This window comes from Podarcis gaigeae (assembly GCF_964106915.1).
Source record: "Podarcis gaigeae genome assembly, chromosome: 2".
NCBI lineage: Eukaryota > Metazoa > Chordata > Lepidosauria > Squamata > Lacertidae > Podarcis > Podarcis gaigeae.
In genome coordinates, this window is record NC_139679.1 from 7,968,091 (window position 1) to 7,992,979 (window position 24,889).

Sequence of the window (24,889 nt, forward strand, 5' to 3'; positions counted from 1 at the left end):
ACCAAGCTATGGGGTCAGATGTGAGATACCCTATTAGTTATTTTTAGCAAGAGTGAAGGTCGTGAGAAATGGAATGGCATTGTCTTACTGAGTTGCTGGCACTTCCTGAGTTGTTTCCTCCACCTCTTTCAATGTGATACATTAAAGGTCAGCTGCCCCCTTTCACTGGAATGCTGCACTGGATAGATTCTTCTGTGTATTTTGATGAAATCTTCCTTTTTGAAATGGAGCTGGGGTTGTGAGGAAAATCTTAATATCTTGAAGAGTCATTTCGTTAAGCCTGGAAAACACAGTGGCCTCTTAGCTTGTCATTGAATGTGTTGGAGCCAAGTGCGTAAAGGTAGATTGAAATAGGCTCATGATTAAGGTTCCCCAAAGTTATTGGCAATACAAAATACAGCCCAGTCATCAGATGTTGCTTGAAAGCCAATGGTATATTCAACCAAAAGCATAGACTTCTGTACAGGGTTCCACAAAGTCTGTAAATTGCTCAGCCCTGCATGAAGTGATGGAGAACTTGAGGGAGTGGCAGTGGTGGTATTTCTCATACATGGCATGAAGTGAGAAAATTTCCCCCTCCTCGCCTCCCACATTATGAGTGTTCAGTTGTGGGTAGAGAACTCTGGGAGGGTTTTCCTGCCACGCTTGTGCATAAATACATTTGCCAGGGAACTGATTCCCTGATTGCCAGTGACAACAACCTAATAAGCCCTGTGGGCATAATACAACCATCATCAACCTCATGCCCTCCAGATATTGCGCTCCATCAACTGTAGCCAGCATAGCCAAGCCATTGGTCTGGGATGATGGGAAATGTTGTCCAACAGCATATGGAACCCACCAAGTTACGAAAAGCTGGTATATAATAGCTCAAGCGTCTGCCTCCAAATCCTCATGTTGATGTCCCGAAAAAGTCAGCCATAGGTACTGCTGATTTTGAATCTGTAAAATACTGTACCAGGTGTACCTCGGCTCCCGAATGCCGCAAACCCGGAAGTGAGTGTTCCGGTTTGCGAATGTTCTTTGGAAGCCAAACGTCCGATGGGACTTCCACGGCTTCTGGTTGACTGCAAGAGCTTCCTGCAGCCAATCCTAAGCCTCACCTTGGTTTCCAAACGTTTTGGAAGTTGAACGGACTTCCGGAACTGATTCCATTCAAATTCCAAGGTACCACTGTACTGTGTTCAAGTGACTCTTCAATATGTCGGGCTTATAGTAACAATAAGTGATTTTAATGCCATGTGTGTCTATACTCCTGCTTTTTAGAGTTGGACACTTGCCTATTCTGTGTATTTGCCCAGTGTAACCTGCTGAAGCATGGTGATAGAGTTCATAAGAGGATACATGAGAATGATTATGTGATAGTTTGGAAGGTGATGTTAGGCCCAGTAAAATGGTCCTAGAGTAGATGAGGGAACAGCTTGCCTTGGAGTTGAACCAAAGACGTGTCTTCTTTGCCTCAGAACAAGTGATGTCATAATGACTTTTCAAGAAGGTTATCTTTCAGAGTCTGATGTATGAAAAGTCTGAATTATGGTGAGAACATAGAAGAGGCCACAAAGAAACATAACTGAGGCAGAATTCTTCTGTAATTGTTTAGGATGGTGCATTTCACACTTGCTAAAAACAAAACTCTCATATAGCATATCTGCACTTGAGAGCAGATTCACACATAGTATTCTAACCCCAGTGGTATGAAATAAAGAAGTCACTTTTTACATGGATGAGCAATAATCTGCTCCTTATTTATTCCACAGCATGTTCCATTGCTGCCAAATGAATGGTCTGAGTTGTCTGTCATCCTCAGTTACAGAACAGGCTGATTCTGACTAGTTCAAGGAGTGCAAACAGTGTTGGAAACAAAGATATATAAGTTAATTGCCAAATGGCATCTTAATCCTAAATTATGGTCACCACAATGTAATTCCTATGTGCCATTTTCCCTCCCTGAAACATTACTATTATTATTATTAATTTCATGTCTATGTCATTTTATATTATAAAGGGGGGAAATCTCAAAGCTGTTTACAGCACATTAAACAAAACAACCCAGAATAAAACAATTTCAAGCTTCAAGGAAAATATATCAGATCCTTATCTAAGTGGCATTTTGCTTTCCCCATATTTATTTAGCTACTTAATTTATATAGTTGCACCATAGCAGAAGCACTCTTAAGAAGCCAGTGTGGTGTAGTGGTTAGAGGGTTAGACTAGAACCTGGGAGATCAGGGTTCGAATCCCCACTCTGTCCTGAAGCTCACTGGGTGACCTTGGGCCAGTCACAGCCTCTTAATCTACCTCACAGGGTCATTGTAGGGATTGATTGATTGATTGATTGAGGTGAACCATGTCATCCTTGGAGGAAAAGATGGGATATAAATGCAATAAATAAGCTCTTCTGCTGACCTGCTTATGAAAGCTGGAGGAGCCAGCCAGATGGAGATGTCAGTTGCCACCCTGCCATCCATAAATCTCCGCATGGTCGCAGTTGGATCTGCGCCAGTCGCAAAATGTGCCTGGCACCTGGGGAATTTTAAACTCTGAAAAAGGACTAAAGACAAGTTAACCCTATGAAAAATATGTCTGACCTTTGAACCCCCCTGAAATAGAGAAGAAGCATCAGGCCAACAGACATGATGCAATTAAAAATAAATATTGAGGAAAAAATTGTAGATGGGTTAACCAGAAAAATCTCTCTAAATGCAATATAGTTATCAATAAAATTATAACTAACGGAACACAAAATCAAGATTCATTCCTGCCTTTCTTCCAAAGCTCTCAAGAAAGGGTGTGTATGGTTCTCCCTTCTCTCTCTCTCTCTCTTTTTTCCCCCAATCACAGCTCCTTTAGGTTAGGCTGAGAGAGAGCAGCTGGCCCATGTTTTACCTGGTGGGCTTTGTGACTGAGCAGGGGTTTGAACTCTGTGCTCCCATGCCCTTGTCCAACTGGTTTCCTAAGCAGTGCACGCTTAAACTAGTTGCAATAAGACCGTGGTCGTGATTGTCCTCTGATCTCAGTTGTAGGTTCATCTCACAAATGTTATTTAACCTATGTGATTAACCTATTCTTTGGAGTATGGTGACAGGGCGATCCGATGTTGTCGCTTAGAAGCTGTGTCTTGTTATCTGAATGACTTAATTGGTTTATAGTGCAGCAAAACACATTGACTGGGCTCAGGCAAATGGGCTGAGAAATAAGTGAGCCTTGTTGTATGCAGCCCGAAGTCTCCAGCTAACAGTAACGTCCTCTTGAAGTGTGGTTACCACCTTTGGAACAAACCCATGGTTTGATGTTGCTTTTAAATCCTGGAAGAGGAAGGAGAGTAGGTGCTGTGGGTCCATCCATAAGGCTATCTCAGCTTCTTAAACCTACATGACCACCTGAACCTAGCTGCGTAGGGTCACACTTGCAGTTGCTTATCATTTTTGCTACTCCCTCCTCCTAGTTTATTTCTTTGGAAATTTGTAAATATGTGCAGAGCATGTTATTTATTGCTCCTCTTCCCCTGTTCAAAGTGTGGCGACATCCCCTCTTGTGACATTCTTGGAAGTTGGTTCCAAATCCTAGCGTACACATTTGAAAAAGGAGCTCTTTGTTTGGCAGAGCCCTTGGTGCCTTGACAAGAGCTTGTGTGGTCCACTGGGTGTGCGTTCAGTGTTGGTACTGGGTCTGGATGAAAGCTTATTTTGGATTCCACCCATAGACAACAGGATAGCTCTGTGCTCAAAGCAACCTGACCAGACCTGTCCCTCAAAAATAATGGCTTTTTCAATTTGTTCTGTAGGGTATCTGTGTTCCGGTTAGTATTTAATTGCCTTGTACAGTGGTACCTCAGGTTATATATGCTTCAAGTTACATACGCTTCAGGTTACAGACTCTGCTAACCCAGAAATAGTGCTTCAGGTTAAGAACTTTGCTTCAGGATGAGAACAGAAATCATGCTCTGACAGCGCGGCGGCAGCAGGAGGCCCCATTAGCTAAAGTGGTGCTTCAGGTTAAGAACAGTTTCAGGTTAAGTACAGACCTCCAGAACGAATTAAGTACTTAACCTGAGGTACAACTGTACAGAGCACCATCCACACTACTGACCCTACAGTAGTTTGCAATAGGAACATTATAGTGTTGTTGCTTTGGGATATTCCCCATGTTTGTTTGTTTTTATGGCAGGAGAGCAGTAAGTATGGGGTACTTGCAGAGCCTCTACGTTCCTCAGCATCTTCAGATGACATCACCCAATACTAGTGCAGTTTGCGTCTCTCTGCAGTGATGGTGCCATGTCATTCTGGGCACCATCACTTCTGCTGTATATGTGGTAACTTTGTGAAATTGGACACTCGGGGAATTCTTGATGAGGTTATTCTATTGCAGAGGTTATTCTATTGCAGAAGGGTATGAGATCACAAACAGCCTGATTCTCCACCCCACCCCACCCCGCCGCCAAGAAAAATGCAATTTAAGAAAGAAGGCTCTTATTTCTGAGGCTCACGCCAGCTTTCTTTGATGATGGACAGTTCTTAATTTTTCAAAAAAAGATGTGTCTTTGATTTACTTCTGTAGAGTCCCAAAATAGCATGAGCTCTTTGCAGCAATACAGAGGGAGTTTGTGCTAGTGGGAGCCCCAGGCCTCCAGATGGGGCCATGTTGTCGTCCCTGGGTCCTCCCCTCGTTCATGGGCTTTTTGGTGTGAGGAAGGGGCAAAGGGTCCCTGCCGTCAGTGTTGGCTCACCTATTGCAATTGACTGGCTAAAGCTGGGCTTCCCGGGGTTCATGTGAGCACCATAGGGCACTCGGTTCCCCCACTTTGGCACCCACCTCTGGCCCCTCCCTTTACACTTCATTGGGCAAGTCTAGAATGAGTCATGCAGAGACACAGTGGGCAGCCTCCCTTGTGGATGAGGGCCTTCGGTTCCCACTAGTTTTTGATTTACAGTGGATGCTCAGGTTGCAAACGTGATCCATGCGGGATGCATATCCGCAACCCGCAGCGGCACGTCTGTGCACGCATGGGTTGCGATTCGGCGCTTCTGCACAAAGCACAATTTACCGTGTCTGCGCATGCACGACTGCCGAAACCCGGAAATAACACGTTCCGGTACTTCCGGGTTTCGGCGATCCGCAAGCCAAAAAACACAACTTGAAGCGTCTGTAACCTGAGATATGACTGGCATCTAATCTTACAAATTTGGGCAAGAACCATGTATTTGGAGCCTTATTTTTGTAAATTGTCATCTCATGAGCATAGCCAGGATTTATGGTGGGGTGGGGTGCAGAACCTCAGTTAAGTATTTTGTATTGATTTACTTGATTTAGAGGGGGCAGCTCAGCCCCCCCAACCCCACTCATGTATCATCTCTTGGTGGGGTGTTTCCTTTTTATAATTCCATCTCTCTCTGCCTCCCTTTAGTAGAGAGAGTCCCAATAGGTGAGCCTTGTATCCCTTCGTCTGTCAGTCTGCTGTGACAGTTTACTATGAGATAGTAGGTAGCACCGTGATTTCAGTACGTTCTAATGTCAGCGTTTGCTGGAATTGCTCTTCCAGTGAAATTAAGGTCATGGCAGGAAGCTTGCACTTTCCTGTCTCTGTTTCAGGTTGCCTGCAAACTCGGGAAGACAATACAGCATTGCATTACATGGAGAACGGCCTGTGTGCGAGCACTCTGTGTCAGCTTTGTTCACAAATGCTTCCTTCTAAAAGGAGCTTCTTTTTAAAAACCGAATACTGGCATTAGGAAAAGAAATTGCAATATGCCAATCACAAGACTATATCTAGAGAGTCTCCTGTCTTATATCCCCAGCTTAGAAGGAGGATTTTAGACCGAGAGTTATTTTAAAATGGAGATCATCTTATCTTGACAAAATGACTTTTAAAATACGTCTCGGAGTTTGCAGAATGATAATCACTGTAATGGAAGCCTTGACATTGCCAACTACAGCTCATGAAACCTTCCTTAAAGGGAAGGGAAGGAGGAAACAATCAACCCCTTACCCATAATAATAAAAAAGTGTTTTTAAAGGTTGGTGGAGATATACATGGGACTTGCCTCTTGTGTGTTAGGCAGACTTCCCCCTTCCCCTTCTCGGTTTCAAAGTTAACTATCTTCAGATTTGCTTCTGCACATGTGTGTGTGTGTTTGCTAACAGTACTTGGGGCCAAACCATGATTAGAAGCAGATTTGCATAGTGCTTTTAACCATAGTTCCAAAACTGTGAAAGGGAGGGGAGCACTGGCGGTGTGGGTGAACCTGAGCAGGGCTGCTGCTTTTTCTTTCCATCATAGCTTAGAGGCTGGACAGAGTTGCATCTGTGCCATGCCTCAATAGGTGTCAAGCCCTGACAATCCAGTTCCGAACTGGGACCAATTCAGCCAGCTATGGAAGGCTTTGAATATGGCCCAGCCTCGTGATTTTGGGGTGTGCTTTCTGGAAGACCCGCACCTTTTCATTTTGCCTTCTTTGCTTTTGTAGTCTGGCATTACACATCAGGATGGTTATTAAAGCTTGTATTTCTGGGAAGTTAAGCAGTGACGATTTCGCAGATGTTCTAAGATGGGCCCTGGGAATGGGAGAGAACTGATAAGAAAATGGAGAAAGTAGCAAGATTTTGCCAGGAACACTGGAATGAGTTTCCTCTGAGGATGAAGGTTTGAAACCTGAATTGCAACCAATTACTAAGGGGGATTGTTGAGTACTTCCTGCAGGCATAGGAAACTTCTTCATACTGAGTCAGGCCCTTGATCCAGCTAGCGCTGTATTGTCTACCCTTGCAGGCAATGGCTCTTCAGGGTTACAGCGCAAGGGCCTCTTCCCAGCCCTACCTTGAGATGCCAAGGATCAAGGGATCTTCTGCATAGAAAGCAGATGCTCTACCATGAATATAGGTGATTGGGAAGACCAGCAATTGTTTTGAATCCAGCCTAAAATGCTGCCAAACCCTGTAGTTCACATGCTGAAAGTGCTGAGGCTACATTGGTTTCCTCTGGTTGTATGCTGGGGCAGTCCAGAAGACATATTGGCGATTGGCTTGATATTGGCCCTGGCAATGTGTAGTTTCTGCAAATTGGCGCTTTCTGTTATGGGATGCTTTCCCATTCTTCCGCCATAGTACTGAAACCAGCGGCTGATGAAACTGCTAAGCAGACACATGTTTCAACAAGCCAGAGGGGATGTTTGAGCTGTGTGTGAAGTATAACTGGGGTGGGGAGCAGTGATGGAGATGGGGAATTTGGGTTGGTAGCAGAGTAAAGCTTGACAGCCTGCTTTATGGAAGGAAGAGAGCGAGGTAGCCTTGCGCGTAGAGAATAGTGTTCAAGTTGCAAAGTCTGGCGTGGGAGAAAGGTGCAAAGCGAAAAGTACATTCTGTGGAGCAGAGTGTGTGTAGGGCAGCGTTGGGGATCCTGTGGATCTTTTGGATGTTCCTGGTTTAGAACTCCCATCATCATTGGCCAGGCTAGCTGCAGCTGATGGGAGTTGGAGTCCAGCCACATCGAGAACACCACAGGTTCCCTAACCCTGACGTAGGGGAATAAAAGGAGGTAGGAGCCTCTTGAATGTGATCACAAAGAGTCATTGAGCTGTAAAAGTACCAAGGAAAGAGTAAAGAGTGCTGAACCGAAAAGACACACACACACACACACACACACACACACACACACAGGTTCTCATTTCAGTCAATTGAATGTGAAGGATGAAATTTGTGTACTACTTTCAAAGGTACAGAACAGCGTCAATCGAAATAAAAATGACCACAAACTTGAGGACTCTTTTGTGGTGGAGGTCAGAGAGCAGCAATCCCCCCCCCCCCGGCCACGTAAACATGGTCTACGAGGAAAAACAGCCCTTGCAGGCATTGAGTCATTTTCAGTACACATAAATTCATCCCTGAAGTAATCTGAGATTGGCTTTTTCTTGACTGTCCTGGCTCCTTTACCATGGCAGAGGTGTTCAGTAGCATCTGCGCCTGGAGAACAGGATCTCTTGCTTCTCTGGGAAGTGGGTGAAATATGTGTCCTAAGGCAGCAGTGCAGATGGGAGCTGTAGTCCCAAACCAGATTGGCAAATGCTGCGCTAGAGGGTGTAAAAGCAGCTCACTTCTCCCTCCCAGTAACACCACATTGTGTCCAAGCTTGTGCCAGTTCCTGTCTTGGGGTTGGGGATCAGTAATTAAAAGGCTGCAAGTAGGAGTATTGGCCTCCCACCCACCCCACTTCTCTTTCTCTCCCCCTTTTGACTGTAGTCAGTGGTTTAAGCTCCTTGTTTGACTGCCTCAATTATGTGATAGGGCTACTCCTACATGCATTTCTCTGCCAGCACTTTGCCAGTGGTCCTTAACTGCTTGAATCTCTTTCTTGTTTGCTGCGTTGTGTGTGAGATGTCACCGGGGTTGGAAGTCTGCCTACTCGCATACCATTGCAAGAGGAGTTATGAGGTAGGGGGAGGATCACAAAGTTTCTTGCACGTTTTGTTTAATGCTGTATATGTCACTTCAGTCACTTTTTGCAGAGAATTCAATTAATAAATCTATACGTAAATTAATTTGGGGCTGGCAAGAAGTTTGCCATCCATCAAGCATGCAAGTTGTAGCATAGTGGTGCTTTTTTCCACACATGTAAGCTGATTTGCAGAGGGTTGAAGGTAGATTTTAAGCAAGATGACTTTTTAGCTGCCACCCCCCCCCCCTTTTTCATTCTGATTTTCAGGGCTGCTTCTCACGTGTTGGATCATCACTTTATTTCTGTATCCTGATGCTTTGCTGCTGAATTTGTGAGCTAACAAGGTTATGCCAGTTGTATCTGTGTAGTTAGTTCTGTGAGGACCCACTTGCTCATGCATGCCAGTCATCACCAGTGCCTGTGAGGAAGGATCATGACACTCTGGCTGCAGTGTTTCTGCGCTGGCTGTTCCGTGCAAGCATTCTGCCTTCATTTTTAAAATATAGCTTCAAAAATTTCCATGGAGCAGCAGCAAAACTAATGCCACATTTGCTGGCAAGGGTGAGTTCAGCCATAGTACAAGTGCGCTAAGTGGCACACAGCAGAGTGGAAATAGTGTATGAACGGGATACCTTCTCTCAGCATGCTTGTAAAGTGCAGGGGTCCACATGTGCTGCCAGGATTTCTTGTAAACAAAGGGAATCTTCTCAGGTGCCCAATAGCAAATAGTTCCATTGAGGTAGACCAGTTGGCACATGTGTTGCTCAGCCCAGACTGTTTCAGTTTACACATAACTCTTGCTGGTAGGAAATCCTTGAGGGTGATGTAAACCTGCATTCTGGCAGCTCTCCACCCACATCACTAATGAATTGACATAAGGACTACTAATGTGACAAAGGTGAGTTGCAGCGGCGTGTGCCGGCTGCATTCTGTTCTGCCCTAAAACGCACGTGCAGAGCCAATGATGTGAGTTTTATTGGAATAGCAGTAACCAAAGTCAGTAAAAAAAAAGCTTTTTTAATGCTAGACTGATTTTAAAGTGGTTTGTTAATGAAAGAAGGCAAGGGGTGTCTCATCTGTCCTGTTCACAAATTTGTTTGAGTCCATAGATTTTCCTGTGTGAATGAGTTTCGTAGTCCAGAAGGTGGAGAAAGGGGTGTTTAAAAAACTTACCCAGGCTGACCAGTGTTAGAAACTCAGATACCTAATCTAAACCTGAGCAACTTGTACCATCAGGAGGCTCTTCATAATTTTTATAAGTCAAAATTCCCTTTCTCGCAGTTAGGAGCCATTAGCTTGAGTCCTACCTGTGGTAGCAACAGAAAAAAAAAATTCTCCATCGTCTGTGTGACAACCCTTCAAAAATTTAAGGCTGCTATTGTGCTGTCTCTTATTTGTCTGGCCTGCAGCCTAAAAATATGCAGATCTTTCCACTTTGTTACATATATGGCCTCCAGGTACTCCCTCCTCAAACCATTTCTTTTGCCTTTCTCTGGACATGTCCCAGTGCTACATAAACAATCATGATTCATTTACAGTGGTGCCTCGCAAGACGAAATTAATTCGTTCCGCAAGTTTTTTCTTCTTGCGAGTTTTTCGTCTTGCGAAGCATGGTTTCCCATAGGAATGCATTAAAAATCAATTAATGCGTTCCTATGGAGACCGCTTGCCAGGCTGGCGGTGCGGAGAAGGGCTTTTCTCCCCACCGCAAGCCTTCAGCACAGGTACGGGAACAGAGGGGAAGGCGCGCAGCGCTTCTCCTCTGTTCCCGGGGCTTGTGGTGGGAGGAGGGTTTTTCCTCCCCACCGCCAACATTCAGAACAGCATTCTGAATGTTGTCGGTGGGAAGGAAAACCCTCCTCCCACCGCAAGTCTTCAGGACAGCCTTCCGAAGGCTGCCGGTGGGACGGAGAGACCTCCTCCTGCCGCCAGCCTTCGGAGGAGCCTTCCGAAGCCTGGCGGGGGGAGAAGGGCTCTCCGCCCCATCGCCAGCCTTCGGAGGAGCCTTCCGAAGCCTGGCGGGGGGAGAAGGTCTCTCCGCCCCACCGCCAGCCTTCGGAGGAGGTCTGAGGACAGTGGGGAAGACACGCTGCGCTTCCCCGCTGTCCCGGAGATTTCCCTATGGGCTTTCGTCTTGCGAAGGAAGCCCATAGGGAAATTCGTTTTGCGAAGCGCCTCCAAAACGGAAAACCCTTTCGTGTAGCGGGTTTTCCGTCTTGCGAGGCGTTCGTCTTGCGGGGCACCACTGTATATAGTTATTCCAGGTATACAAGAAGGCCTTCTGTAGCCAATGGTGATCATATAACCCTGTCAAATCCTTAGTCTTGTGGGTCTAATGGATGAATGATACTGGCTTTCCTGTACGTAGCTCTGCCTTGAATGGGAAAGGTGGACGGACAGCCTGGAGGGAGAGCCAGCAGGCTAGAAAGTTCCTTTCAGGTTGAGCGCAATCGGTTGGGTTGGGTTGGGTTGGCATTGTCTTTTGAAGTTGCCTTCCCCTCTCTGACCCCTGCTTCTCAAATTCCTCCCTACTCCCTAACCAAATTAACTTCCCTGGTAGATTCTTTCTCTCCCCCACCCCCAACTCCCATATCTCATTCTTGTTCCTTCCTTTGTGCCTGATCCGCTGGTGTGTTTCACCGGAGGACTCCCACCGTTCACTTCTGTCCTTTCCATCAGCGCTTTCCCCCTGCCCCTGCAACACCGCAGGGTTACCCTCAACATGTTTGGAATTCCTTGTCATAATGAGAAGCAGCTGATTCTCCTCCTGCCCATTGAAACATTTCTCCCTTATGTGTAAATCCTTGCAGGATTCATGTTGCTGCACTCTGGTTGGTTCAGGGGGGGGGGAGATCATTCAGGTGAGGCTCCTGGCATCCCTAACGTTTGGTAGCTCTTCTGAGTTCTACCGTCAGTCTTCGCGAGGTGCTTAAGTCTTTTCTCTGTGTGTGCTCATCACAAAATAGAATGGCAAACAGCAATAGTCAGGGTGGTTCTTGACATCCTAATGGCCTAGTTTGCACATCACAGTAAGCCACAATATGGCTTACCACGACCACGCAAACATGTTCACACCTGCATTGCTCCTTCTTGGGCTTCTCAGGTCAGCAACGAAGCCAAGCTTTGGCTGAGCCTGTCACCCAAACCTGGAATCATAGTTAAGGTCCCTCTTCCTTAACCACAACCTGTAGCCATAGGACAAACCTTGGTCATGGACAAGGAGGGGAGACCTTAACCATGAGCCTGGGTTCAGGTGATATTCTGAAACTTTGCTTAGGTGCTGCACCATACTGACCTGAGTGGCTGGGGAGGCCTGGCCAGATTGGCGTGGTATACCGTATTTTTCGCTCTATAGGACTCACCCTACCATAGGATGCACCTTGTTTTATAGGGGGAGAACAAGAAAAAAAAATTCTCCGGAGGCTTCAGGTGCCTATCCCTGAAACCTTCGGAGCGCAGTGTGAGTTCCCGCTGCGCTCCAGAGGCTTCAGGTTCCTTTCGTGGAAGCCAGGAGAGTCTTGCTCTTGCGACTTCAGCGAAAGCAACGCAAAGCCTCCAGAGCGCAGAGGGAGCGCTCCCTCTGCGCTTCGGAGGCTTCGCGTTGCTTTCGCTGAAGCCAAGGAGCCTGCATTCGCTCCATAGGACACATACACATTTCCCCTTAATTTTTGGAGGGGGAAAAGTGCATCCTATAGAGCGAAAAATACAGTAAGTAATAAATTATTATTATAAGTTATTACCTAAAAATCTCGAGGATCAGATTATCTGTGATCTCCTCCTTGGGAACCAAAGCATTTGGTTTCTAAGCCATGGTTTGACTTGGCATGTCTAGTGAATGTGGCTAATCTCAAAGAGCTTGGTAGAAAAATTTTCCTTTGCAGGGTACGTTGCAGTAGAATCATTGTTATTTTTCTAGAAAAAGAGGTGCTGGACCTCACCATGAACTTCTCCCTTGTTCTCTTTGAATAGCAATGGCACCCACCTGAGACCTGCGGAGCTCCATTGAGCTCTGGCTGAAAAATTGCCCTGCATTTAATACAGTCTTTCTTAGAAGGTGGGGACCCTTATCCACTGAACATAATTTGATGTTTCTGAGCAGAACCAACCCAGAAACCAGAGGCAGCCTTCTCACATTTTGGGTTACTTAAAACTTAATTGTGGGAATCAGTAAGATGGATTCACATCAGCTTCCCTAAAGGATATTTAAGGAAAACTAGGTTCACCTGCTGAGTAGCTGGGTAGAAAAGGTGGTTCTACAAGATCGTTACTCCAAAGCAGTCATTCTGAAACTCTGCCGTAAGAACGTCAGAGCCCTGCTGGATCAGGCCAAAGGCCCACATAATCCTGCATCTTGTTCTCCCAGGGGCCACCCAGATGCCTATGGGAAGTCTGAAAGCATCAGCACTTTCCCCATTTGTGATTCCCAGCTACTGGTACTTGGGTACAGTGGTCGTGGAGCCATTGTGATGAGTAGCCATTGGCAAGTCTTAACCTCCATGAATTGGTTCAACCCTCTGACATGCTGTTGCCTATTGTGCTCGTCTGCCACAATGGTCCCTCCAAGCCTTGAAATAAATCGACAGGAACATGCTCCCTGCGCTTAACAAATCTGTTGAGAAATCTTAAAAGGCACAGATGTATCATCACTGTGTTCCAAATTGCTTTCATACCGGCTATAATGAGTTTTACGTACCGAAAGAAGGTTGCCCACAGAGGGAGAAGGAGAAAGTTGAGTGTGACAGTTCTTGTCTCAATTTTTTTCATTTAATAAGATCTCTCATTATTCAGGCTGGGCACTCAATTAGCTAAGTAGCTTCCTTTAAGCATGCAAGTGCTATCTGTGCGCTGTCTCCCTTCCCACTTGTTAATTGCTTGAGTGATGGGATGGGGAAGATATCTGGGAGAAGGGAGAGAAGATATCTGTGTGAGAAGGGGAGACAGGCAAGAGGTGCCAGAACTGTATGGGGAAAGGGCATCCTGCGACATGTGGCATAGAAGAGGCAGAGACCGCCTCTCCGGGTATGCCCCGCGGAGGACCTTAAGGTCCATAAATAGCAACACTCTAGAGGTCCCGGGTCCTAAGGAAGTCAGATTATCCTCAACCAGGGCCAGGGCCTTTTCAACACTGGCTCCGGCCTGGTGGAGTGCTCTGTCTCATGAGACCAGGGCCCTGTGGGATCTGATTTCTTTCCGCAGGGCCTGTAAGACAGAGATGTTCCACCTGACCTTTGGTTTGGACTCAGTCTGACCCTTATGTTTCCCTCCCTTTATGTGATCTATAGGCTACTTTTAAAATGAGGCTGCATTTTAAATTGTATTTTAACCTGTATTTTAAATTGGGTCCCCCCCCCTCCCTATTATGTTTTTACTGTAATTTTTACTGGTGTTAGCCGCCCGGGGAGGGCGGGGTATAAATAAAATTTATTATTACAGTGGTATCTCAGGTTATATACGCTTCAGGTTACAGACTCTGCTAACCCAGAAATAGTGCTTCAGGTTAAGAACTTTGTTTCAGGATGAGAACAGAAATCGTGCGGCAGCAGCAGGAGGCCCCATTAGCTAAAGTGGTGCTTCAGGTTAAGAACAGTTTCAGGTTAAGAACGGACCTCCGGAACGAATTAAGTACTTAACCCAAGATAGGTAAAGGTAAAGGTACCCCTGCCCATACGGGCCAGTCTTGACAGACTCTGGGGTTGTGCGCCCATCTCACTCAAGAGGCCAGGGGCCAGCGCTGTCTGGAGACACTTCCGGGTCACGTGGCCAGCGTGACATCGCTGCTCTGGCGAGCCAGAGCCGCACACGGAAACGCCGTTTACCTTCCCGCTGGTAAGCGGTCCCTATTTATCTACTTGCACCCGGGGGTGCTTCCGAACTGCTAGGTTGGCAGGCGCTGGGACCGAGCAGCGGGAGCGCACCCCGCCGCAGGGATTCGAACCGCCGACCTTTCGATCGGCAAGTCCTAGGCGCTGAGGCTTTAACCCACAGCGCCACCTGCGTCCCTAACCCAAGATACCACTGTATTGTTATTATTAAAGTTCTTCTGGCAGTCACATGTGCCGCTTCTGAACCAAGACCCTATTTCAGGGGAAGGGACAACTGGAAGTTGCAGTGTTGTTCTCCCCCCAGCTCACCCCAAAGGCATCATCTTTATAGCACCCTTGTGTTGCGTGTGCCAAGGCAGAAATGTGCACACACCAGCTCCGTGGCGTCTGGCCTAGTTCAGGAAAAGTAGGCGGGTCCAGAAGCCTTTTCCCTCACCTGTAGCTTTGCGTCCAACACCCAAGGCAACCAGTAAACACCTTGGGATTTGGCTCAGCTGCTGCACCACTTGCATGCAGAGCCAGTTCCTCCCAAAACTGAACGCTGCCTCAGTTCTTTTGCATATAAAACTAGGGTTGGGTGTCCAGCCCAAGGGTGGGGACCGCAGTAGCGGGTAGTGAGTTGGGGGCTTGCAAAGTGAAACACTGTGCTTGACTTTTTACTCCCTGTGCTTCAGCTGATTTGGATCGGTCTAGTTTCATCCTACCTTTTGGAAAACGTTTTTGAGGTCATAGAATCATAGAGTTGGAAGAGACCACAAGGGCCATCGAGTCCAACCCCCTGCCAAGCAGGAAACACCATCAGAGCACTCCTGACATATGGTTGTCAAGCCTCTGCTTAAAGACCTCCAAAGAAGGAGACTCCACCACACTCCTGGGCAGCAAATTCCACTGTCGAACAGCTCTTACTGTCAGGAAGTTCTTCCTAATGTTTAGGTGGAATCTTCTTTCTTGTAGTTTGGATCCATTGCTCCGTGTCCGCTTCTCTGGAGCAGCAGAAAACAACCTTTCTCCCTCCTCTATGTGACATCCTTTTATATATTTGAACATGGCTATCATATCACCCCTTAACCTCCTCTTCTCCAGGCTAAACATGCCCAGCTCCCTTAGCCGTTCCTCATAAGGCATCGTTTCCAGGTGCAGGGGGCAAGGCCTTTGGGGAAAGGAGAGGAAGGCTCCCAGGTAGGGAGGGGGGCACACTGCGCAAGTGAATAGGATGACTCCGCTCGCGTTTTGTTAGCAGCATGAAGAACTCTCTCTTCTTTTTTGCTCCCCGAGAAGCTGAGCCGCGCAGTCAGGATCTTCTTGCTGCCGTCTGCCACAGCTGGCTGGCATGTTTCTTTCAAGCCCATTTGTTCAGCTTTGTTGCCATGGAAACGGTTGCTAGGACATTGATGGGAACAGACAAGTGCAAGGAAGAAGCGGACTGGGCTGGGCAGGGCTGGGTGGGTGGGTGGTGGTGGGCTTGCATCAACCAGCAGAAGCAGAGGCCTATTCTGGGAGGGGGGGGCAACCGCAAGAGAGAATTTAGGGGCTGTTTCCACCTCCCGCCAACAAACTTTAACATAGAGGCTTCCTGGTTCTCGTGTTCTATTTTAGGAAAGCGGGGTTTGCGGGGAGAGGTGTTGAGTGGCACTTTCTCAGCTGTGACTTCAGAGGATGCAGTTTCAGCTTTTGGCAAGGCTTTTATTGTGTTCCCTTTGTCTTTGGGCCTTCTTTCCCATCAGATTCCGACTGTGAAGGTTGAGAAACCTCTCCGACACTTACTACCGCCTTTTATTATTACAGAGAACGGTTAAAAATCCGCCCATCACCCACCCTTCGTTCTTCCCTTCAACATGTGCGCCTGTCTTTTAAAAAGGGCAGAGTCTTTCTTTCATGCTTCTCCTCGACCCTGCCTCTAGCTTTTGCATTTCGTGGGGAGAAAAGGTGGTTTTAAAAAATGTGATTTCTCTCTTAGAAATGCAGGGCGCAACAGCAAACGACGGGCCTGTGGTCATGGAGATCTTCTGTCTCCTAGTGGAGTAAAGGTCATTGTTTTATAATGAATGTCTTGTTGCATGAAAGTGGAGATGGGATAAAGAATTGTCAGCATGATTTGAGCTTCCTCCCTCCCTTCTTTCTCTATTCAAGTTTTCCCCCCTCTTTTAAATGGTGTAAAAGTACTGGGCATTTGGGTATTGGGGCGCTAAGCTGCTGTAGAGTGTGTTCTGTTAAGACCTTGTCTCTTTTGCTCTGTGCATGCATGCCATCCAGCCTGAGTCTTTCAAATGACACAGACCAAATGGCCAAACTCGGCCCTCCAGATGTTTTGGGACTACAATTCCCATCATCCCTGAGCTAACGTCCTGTTAGCTAGTGATGATGGGAGTTGTAGTCCCAAAACATCTGGAAGTTGAAGTTTGGCCATGCCTGGACTAAATGGTTCAGTTGGTTTTGGGGGAATGTAAGGAAGATGTTCTGAAACATTGCGGGGGGGGGGACCTAAAAATTAGAGGTAAAATACAGTGTGTGCATGTGTGTTTTGAGATGGCAATGGGCAGGGGAGTAACACATAGAGAGCCAGTGTGGTGTAGTGGTTTGAGTTCTGGACTAGGACCTGGCAGACCCGGGTTCAAATCCCTTGGGGGGATTATATGTGGAGGACCATGTATGCTGCCTTGAGCTCCTTGAAGAAAAAGGTGGGATAATAACAAATACATAAATAAGGTACTACAGTTACTGAGTTTGAGACTTCTTCTACTTTGTCCTTCAGCTATGAAGTGCAGTGACACCTCTCCTTTCTCTTGTCTCCCTCTCCTGCCGCAGAAATTGGGATTTGTTTTGGTGCTGGTGTAGCTAAGGCAGGGGTGTAGAGCCTTTTGGTCCTCCAGACATTGCTGTACTGCAGTTCCCATCATCCCTAGCCATTGGCCATGCTAGCTGGGGCTGATGGGAGTTGGAGTCCAGCAGTATCTGATGGGTGGGGCACAGTTTTCCCATCCCTGAGCTAAAGTGATGGAGATTAGACTTTGTCCTGGGTTCTGCCGCTTAGATTTTTAGCAAAGGAGCTTCTACAGGAAGGCAGAGCCGTTTGCCCCTAATTAATTGATTTTTCTTCTGGCTTTCAAACAGGCCCTCTGCCAACTGACAACCACAAGCTAACCTCCAAGAGAGGCACTCATCAGTACCAGCTATTGGCTGTTACCCTGTCAAGAGCAGTCTTGGTGTAAAGGATGATATGCTTTGGAAAAAAGAGAGCCACCTGGCATTCCCCTTCCTCCCCCTCTCTGTAATGTAACCCAGATGCTCTCCTAGCTCAAAGGCTGCCTGAGTGTTGGTCTAATAGGTCTCATTGTCTTTTGCCTCTGGCTGCTGCTAGCTTCCCCTTACTGGGAAAAGGCACTGCATGGCCTACAGAGCCCCCCCCCCCCCCGTCACGTTTCTGCAAAAAGCTATGCTATCTGGCAAAATCCAGGATGCAGAGAAGATAATGGCAGTGCTTCATGTTTTTTAAATAGAGCCTAATGCTAAATCAGGACTTGCAGAGCATGTTTGTAGCACACAAAGCCTGCCCCCATCCCCCTAACAGTAATGTTTGCATCTGTTTTATGCCATACCTCAATGCAGGGACAAGAGCTCTGGTAGCATTTGGAGGCTCCCTGGCCTGCGCCCCTTTTTTTTGCTTGCAAAGAGAGCATCTTTTGTGATGGGTAAGAGGGGACAGACCAATGTGGGAGGGCACAAGTCTAGCAGCTCCCTGTAATAAGAAGAGTTTGTTCCACTCCCCTCTCTAGTAAGCCATTCAGGGCTTAAAGCACAAAGGACAAGAGTGGAAGAGTTAAGCTCTAATATCTGTCTAAAAGGGGACCTTGGTGTGTATGCATGATTCTGCCACTGGGGAGACTGTATTCTGTCCTTTTCTGCCTTATTTGTTTGTTTCCAATTCACAAATAGGATAGAATCTGAGGTGCTGTTTGGTGGTTTGGATACCTAGAAAGCACTTGGGATTTTCAATGAAACAAACAAAAAACAAGGTGGGGAGAAAATTGGAAAGTCACTTAAAATTCCAGCAAGAGGTTTCCCCTCTTTGGATATGTGCTCAGTATCGGAGAAGGTTGGGCTTAAATATTGGCAAGAGCGTGGCATCAGCAAGGAATATCAATTCCCTGTATTGACAGAGTCCATTGCACCCGTCTGTATTTCCTACATACGACAGCTGGTACATTTTAGCTCAAACTGCATGTGACCACTTTGTCTTCCATGAGTTTGAGGGGTTTTCTTTTAAATTTGTGGGATCCGAGACCTCATGGGTTTTGTGTGTGCTTTAAATAGAGTTGTGAAAGGCAGTTTGTTACACCTGAGGTACCTCGCAAGCAAATTGTGTATGGCAGAGGGGAAGGTAATAGCAGAGATTGCATCTGCTTTGTGCTGCAAGTCTGACCAAAAACAGGGAGTGCTTTTGTTAGGGTTTGTTGGGTATTCACATTTCATTCTCAGGTAAGAATGATCAACCCCTGGCACAACATCTGGCACAGCTTCCTGGAAAGTCAAGAAGGAGGTGAGGAACTACCGACTTTGAATGAGTGGAGAATGAAACTTATGGACTACGCAGAACTAGATAAAATGACTGGAAAAATCAGATATCAGAAAGATCACAAATTCATCGAGGACTGGGGAAAGTTCATGGATTATCTGAAAATTATATGTGATGAACAGACAACGCTAGTGGGTTTTAAGGAGGTTTTGTGATAGTACAAGGTATATTGTAAAAAAGAAACAGAGATGGAAGGATAATTTTAAATTGGCAATATTATATATAGAAAATGTGTGAAGATAGGAAAAATGGATGATTGATGGAGGTGCTGGTGGAAGTTCAAAAACTGGAATTTTGTAAACATGGTTGTATGGACTTATTTGTAAAGGAAAAAATTAATAAAAAAATTATAAAAAAGGAAAGTCAAGAAGGAGGTACCACTTCTGTCTCAAAATGTTCCCCAAGGTTGAACACGTTCACCGCAAGAGTGTTGAGGCTGCATACTACTTCGCTAATGTGGAGCCCCTTTTGGCTTTCTGAAGACTGAACTTTTTATTTCCCTCCCCTTGTTACATAGGTAGGTCAAAGGATGGTCCTTAGGACAATTGCGGGGTCATGATTTCCCATACTAAACACCTTTGCCATCACCCTGCTTGCATTTACTGAACAGCAGCCATGCTCTTGCATATGCCAGATCTCCTCTTACCTTCTGGTCTTCCACCCAATGCGTGCTCTTGTGTCTCTTTGCTGGAGGGATGCAGGCATGTGTTTCACATCCATCTGCCCTTCCGTCAGTAACATGTGATGGCAGAATTTTCTATTGTGTTTTTGTTGTTGTCATTGTCTGTGGCTTCCACACTGCTGTGAGATCAGCAAGACTATTGGCTGACTCTTCCTAGAGTACTGTGGGTAGCAACAGGGGGTGGGGTGGGGGAGGGATAAGAAGATATTGGCATAGGAGCTGCATGGAGTCGGAGAGCCACGGCCCCCAGAACTGGGTCATCAGGTCTGCTGTGTTCGCTTACGCCCTGTAGTGCAAGTCAGTGTTCCTTCCAAAAGGCTTAACCTAGTCTTTTGCTATTGGAGATTATGATCTGACTGCCTTGGGGCAGGATTATCCCATCCCTGCCAAATGCTGGGCTCCTGATGCACCTTCATCTGGACTCTGGAACATCTGTTGCTGGCCCCGATTTGAGGCAGATCCCAGATGACGCCAAAATGGATCTGACCTAAGGTCATGCATTTTTGTAGTTATTCAGTGATGACATTAAAAAGATATTCATGCAGATATTTATATTGTGTAATAGCCAAGTATCTTTCCTCTGTGAATAATTGGCATAAACAAATGTATTCCTGCGTGCATTGTGTGGTAAAATGGTTGCAATTTCCCAATTGGCTTCTGCCGTGCTGTAAGGCTTAGTTTGCTCAAGATTCCTGTCTGCCTTCTCTCGGAATGTGAGTGCACACATGACTCTTGCTCCCTTGGTGTCTGCTAACTGCACAAAAGGCAAGAGCAGATTTAACCACTCGGAGCCAGCTGCATGCATACCACACATGTCTGACTTGTAAACATGGTCAGAAATAGGAAAGCATATGGTATCTTCAGAACCCTCGGTTGCTTCATTCCGCCATAGAATTCCATCTCTCTGTGAGTGTGTGGTTTTTTTGTTTGCTTTTGAAAACCCATAACCAAAATAGCAAGGGTTTCATACTGACTGCTTGTAGTCCAGCTTTGTGCACCTAAGAATAGGTTGGATGCAGAGTGTCTAGAATTCTTCCCTTTAAAAAAGAAAGGGGGGGGGATAGTGGCAGTGGGAGCAGAACACTCAAAATTCAACACTCAAAATGATGTGTATGAAACATGTGCATAGTAGACGGATGTAGAAACTCAGATGTATGCAGGCTATAAAGGTGGAGCTGGCAGAATTCTTTTGGGAGCCCCATAGGCCAGGAGGGACTAACCTTTCTCAGGATGGGTGGAAAACACTTGAATACCTTAAAAAAAGGAAGTTGTGTGTTTTGTGGCAGGATGTGTTGGGGTGAAAAGAGTAATCAGCTGGAGAGACTTTGGTCCCATTGAGTGTCCTGTCAGGCAGAGGTGGGAAAGCCTCCAAATGTTCAGCAACTCCCCAATTTCCAGCAGCTGCAGCCTGCATGCCCAAGGTCAGGGATGTTGGGAATTGCAGTCCAGCAACGTCTGGAGGGCCACAGCTTCCCCATCCCTCCTATGGAGCTCACAAAAGTAGTGCAGGTACACAGCATTGTTTTCCTAGTGAGGAAGACCTGAGCCACTTAGCTTTGCCTTAACCACTCTTAATTCTGAGTTACTCCATCTCACATTCTTTTGTGCAAAAGAATGTGTTGTTGAGTATGCTTTGTGTACCAGTAAAGGGCATTGTAATTTATGTTTTCTGTTGGCACCAGGCAGTAATGTACGACTGTGCATATTGATGCATGTAAAACAAGCTAACAGGCACAGAAGGGAAGGGTCAGCACCCTGCGCAGACACGTACCCAATCTCTCCAGAATTTATTGTGGCATATGGGAAGGGAGCCGCCAGTACAGCAGCCTGAAGGGGCAGAGGGAGCCGCAGGTTGGTCTGCTGAAGACCTCTCCCATGCCATTCAGCTTGTGGGTGGAACTGGTGCTGGATGAAGAAGCTGCTCAAGCTGAGGCTGCAGAGTTATGTGGTTGCTTCATGCCAACTGCCTCTGGGGGCAACCAGTGGAGGTAGTAGGTGGCTTTGGGTGGGGGGTCTGCTTGAAGCAGCGCAAACAGCTGAAGGGAAAGTGGACTGTGTCTGCAGCGCATACTTGGGAGCTGGTATGATGTAAGGCGGCTCTTTATAGAAGCTGTTTAGCTCAGCACAGGGAAAGTAATGGGAAACAGGAGGGGAGCAGAGCTTGAGGAATTTATGGTACTAGTCTGAGTTTGTGTGCTGCGCTTTGTGAAATCGTGTGCGATTCAGTTGTGTGGTGTGATTGAGTTGCTGATTCCAACCACCCCCTCCCTTCCCCTCTTTGTTATGTTCCCAGGTACCCGGTACACCCCACAGATTGGCCTGGAGTTGGAGATCTTCAGTTGACACTAGTCCCCTTTCTGTTCTGTGGCTCTCCATGCGAGCCAGGGACAAATGGATGCAATCGCGAGTGCCAGCCTCAAGAGGAAGTTTGATGAGGTGGACGTGGGATCGCCCATCTCCAACTCTGATGATGAGATCTCTAACAGCGACAGCGCAGACAGCTGTGACAGCGTCAATCCACCCAACTCCACCGGCTTCATACGTAAGTGGTTGGGCCCGTCATTCTTCAGAAGGTGTGGCGCACCCTGCCCAGGGGTTTTGTTTCAGCTTGATGGTATCTTCAAAATAATTTGCTTGCCTTTAATTTAGCACTTAGCCATAGAAGTCTTACTTCATCAGCAGCGCCCTCGTTGTTGCATCAAACTTCTACCCTGAGAAAAATGAGCATCCCAAGGTGGAGGGTGGTGGGTTTGAGGCTCCAAGCAACTACTTCTCCTATGATGTTTGTTTGTTAATGTGTGGTGTGCTATGCCTAATAAAGGATTTTGAATTAATTACTTCTCCTTTGGAAACCTTTTCAAAAGCAGCACACTTCCTGTGCCTTTGGCAGCTGTGTGTGGCCTGTGGCTAGTCACTGTTCCTAAACTCCCATCAGCTTGTTTATATAACCAAATGAAACCGACCGTCTTGCAATCGTTGGGTCTTGGGAGACTGGTGGTTTTAATAACACTTTGGAATGCATAATAGGTTTCTTGTCCCCAACATGATGCTGAGGGAGTATGTATCCAGGGTGCTGCCTGCTTTTCCTGTACTGGGCCTTGCACAAATGAATTACGTAAGGAGCTTTAAGGTACTCTAGCATAGGAGTTGTGCAGTCCAGAATATAGTCATTGACTTTTGCCCTCACTTTGCTCTTTTTTCATCATGTTAAGGAGAACTGTTCAGTGAGCACACAGTCTTGTACCCCAGAACTTAAGTCTCTGGGTTTGTCTCTACCAGGGTGATAGATAGAGGAGCTTTGTTCAGAATTAACCGCAGATGGGAGTCAAATTCTGTCCTGCTACTCTGATAGGTTTCGATACTTTTTCTTAACTTCAGGGTCGCTGTTTGGTATATTTGTGGGGAGGCGTATTTTTAGAGGCGGTTTGCTTCAAGGGAGAAGTCAGAGTTTTAAGGGATAGTTCAGGAGACAAGAATTGGGGGTTAGCAACCATGGGGGGGGGCAAGGGAGAGAGAACCGTCTGAGTAAAGGAATTCTACGCTGACTTCCTCTTCATTTACTTGTCTGAAAGGTGCTTTTATAAAAGAATGGGACCCATGGCTTCCTTCCGTGGATTTCTCAGGGATTTCTCAGTGAGATGACCCCAGGATGACAGCTGCTACACCACAGCTGACATTCCTCTGCAATGCACAGCCACGGTAGACTGAGTATGTTGCAGATTGTACACTTGATCTAGTCCAGTGGGCCTGACCGGTGCCCTTCATGGTCTGTGTGCATGACAGTCTCCCCCAATCTGGTGCCCTCCAGATGTTGCCGAAATACGGTTCCCATCAGCCCTGGGGCTGGTGATGATTGTAGGAAACATCTGGAGAGCACCAGGTTTGGGAACAGGCACAGATCTATAGTGCCCAGGGATTCCATCATGTTTTGAAAGCTGCTGTAGTAAAGTGCCTATAATGTGAATGATAGGCCAGGTGGGACTTTGTGGGACTTTGGGAACCCCGATGACCAGGGAGCAAAGGTATACTCTGCACTTGCTGTTATCCACACCCTTCTTTCTCTCCTCCCAGCAACTTCCATCCTGAAAAGGCAGAAACAGTTGCGCAGGAAGAATGTGCGCTTCGACCAGGTGACGGTGTACTATTTTGCAAGGCGCCAGGGATTTACCAGCGTGCCCAGCCAAGGGGGCAGCTCCTTGGGCATGGCGCAGCGCCACAACTCCGTCCGCAGGTACACCCTTGGTGAATTTGCCCAGGAGCAAGAAGTGAACCACCGGGAGATTCTCAGAGAGCACCTCAAGGAGGAGAAGCTCCATGCCAAGAAAATGAAGGTACTTTTTTGTGGCCATAAGCATCTCTCCCACTGGCTTGCAGAAGGTTTTAGTGTGTGGCTATAACTCCGTGTAGATTTCGACACATATAATGGGGGCCATTAGCACAGCAGCCGTGGGAAATTTGCTTTGTGTGCCCATATCTGTTCATGCAGTCTGTAACTTTAGCTGTATTAACCTGTAGGACCCATCTCTAAGAAACATTAAAGACCAAGTGGCCCCTTACACCCCTTGGTGCATTGGCAGATCTGCTACTGTTCTGCGTCAGAAAAAGATAAAGAAATCTGCTTCTCTGGTTATTTTTTATTTGCCTGATTCTGCTAATCCATGCTAGCTCTGTGCCCCAAACTAAATTCCGTGCCCGTCCGTCCCTCGTAGATATACACAGGCCCTTCACATGATGTTGGGACACAGCTAGGTGCAGTTGCTAATGCAAAAATGGGAGCATATGAGGCTTTTCCCCTAGGGGAAAAGAGCCTCAGCTTGCCAAGAGCTTTCCCAACAAGGGCGTGTGGAGATAGGGTCCTTTTAGCAGAAAGTGGCTTGCCAGTGAAAGAAGTGGAAGGATTCCCCAGCTTCTTGTGAATGAGGCATCAGGGCAGCACAGCCAGGAAGGGTCTGTGAGTGACTCCAGCCAATTCTCCCCTAGTGACCTGGCACCAGCTTTTGCACAGCCCCTTCTGCTTTCCGTCAAGCTGATTCATGAGGAGGCTGAGGAGCTGCGGTGAAAGATTCTGGGTCTTGGCCCTACCCCCTGGAAGCAAGCGCCTTGTTCCAGCCTTCTCCATATCATGCCTCCTGGCTGTCTGGCCTGTGTGTCCCTGGGGTTGCCTAGCAACTGGGTTTCCCTTACCAGACTGGATGCTTCTGTCTACAAACCTAGAATTTCCAATCAGTCTCTGGCTGCCATGACAACCAGCTGAGCGAAAGAGACAAATACCCTTTCTTATAGTCCTTCCCCAATTCCTTCCTTGTGCTGTGCATACTTCCAGTCATGAGGAGGTGAACCTGCTTTGGGGTTGCACTATTTCAGGGTGCAGGGGTGGGCTCTCG

At 46.9% G+C, this 24,889-nt stretch overlaps 1 protein-coding gene across 2 annotated transcripts in view; it reads left to right on the forward strand.

Annotated features, from left to right (window-relative positions):
- The window catches only part of CSRNP2 (cysteine and serine rich nuclear protein 2), a 39,167-nt gene that overhangs the window by 1,895 nt on the left and 12,383 nt on the right, over positions 1-24,889 (forward strand). Inside the window, exons 1-3 of one of the 2 annotated variants that reach the window (XM_083729448.1) lie at positions 20,294-20,411; positions 21,799-22,047; positions 23,577-23,836. In XM_083729448.1, coding sequence (XP_083585574.1) covers positions 21,897-22,047; positions 23,577-23,836 — 411 coding nt within the window. In that variant the 5' untranslated portion in view covers positions 20,294-20,411; positions 21,799-21,896. Of the gene's footprint in view, positions 1-20,293; positions 20,412-21,798; positions 22,048-23,576; positions 23,837-24,889 lie in introns of those variants that run through there. The other variant, XM_083729447.1, reaches the window with a different exon arrangement.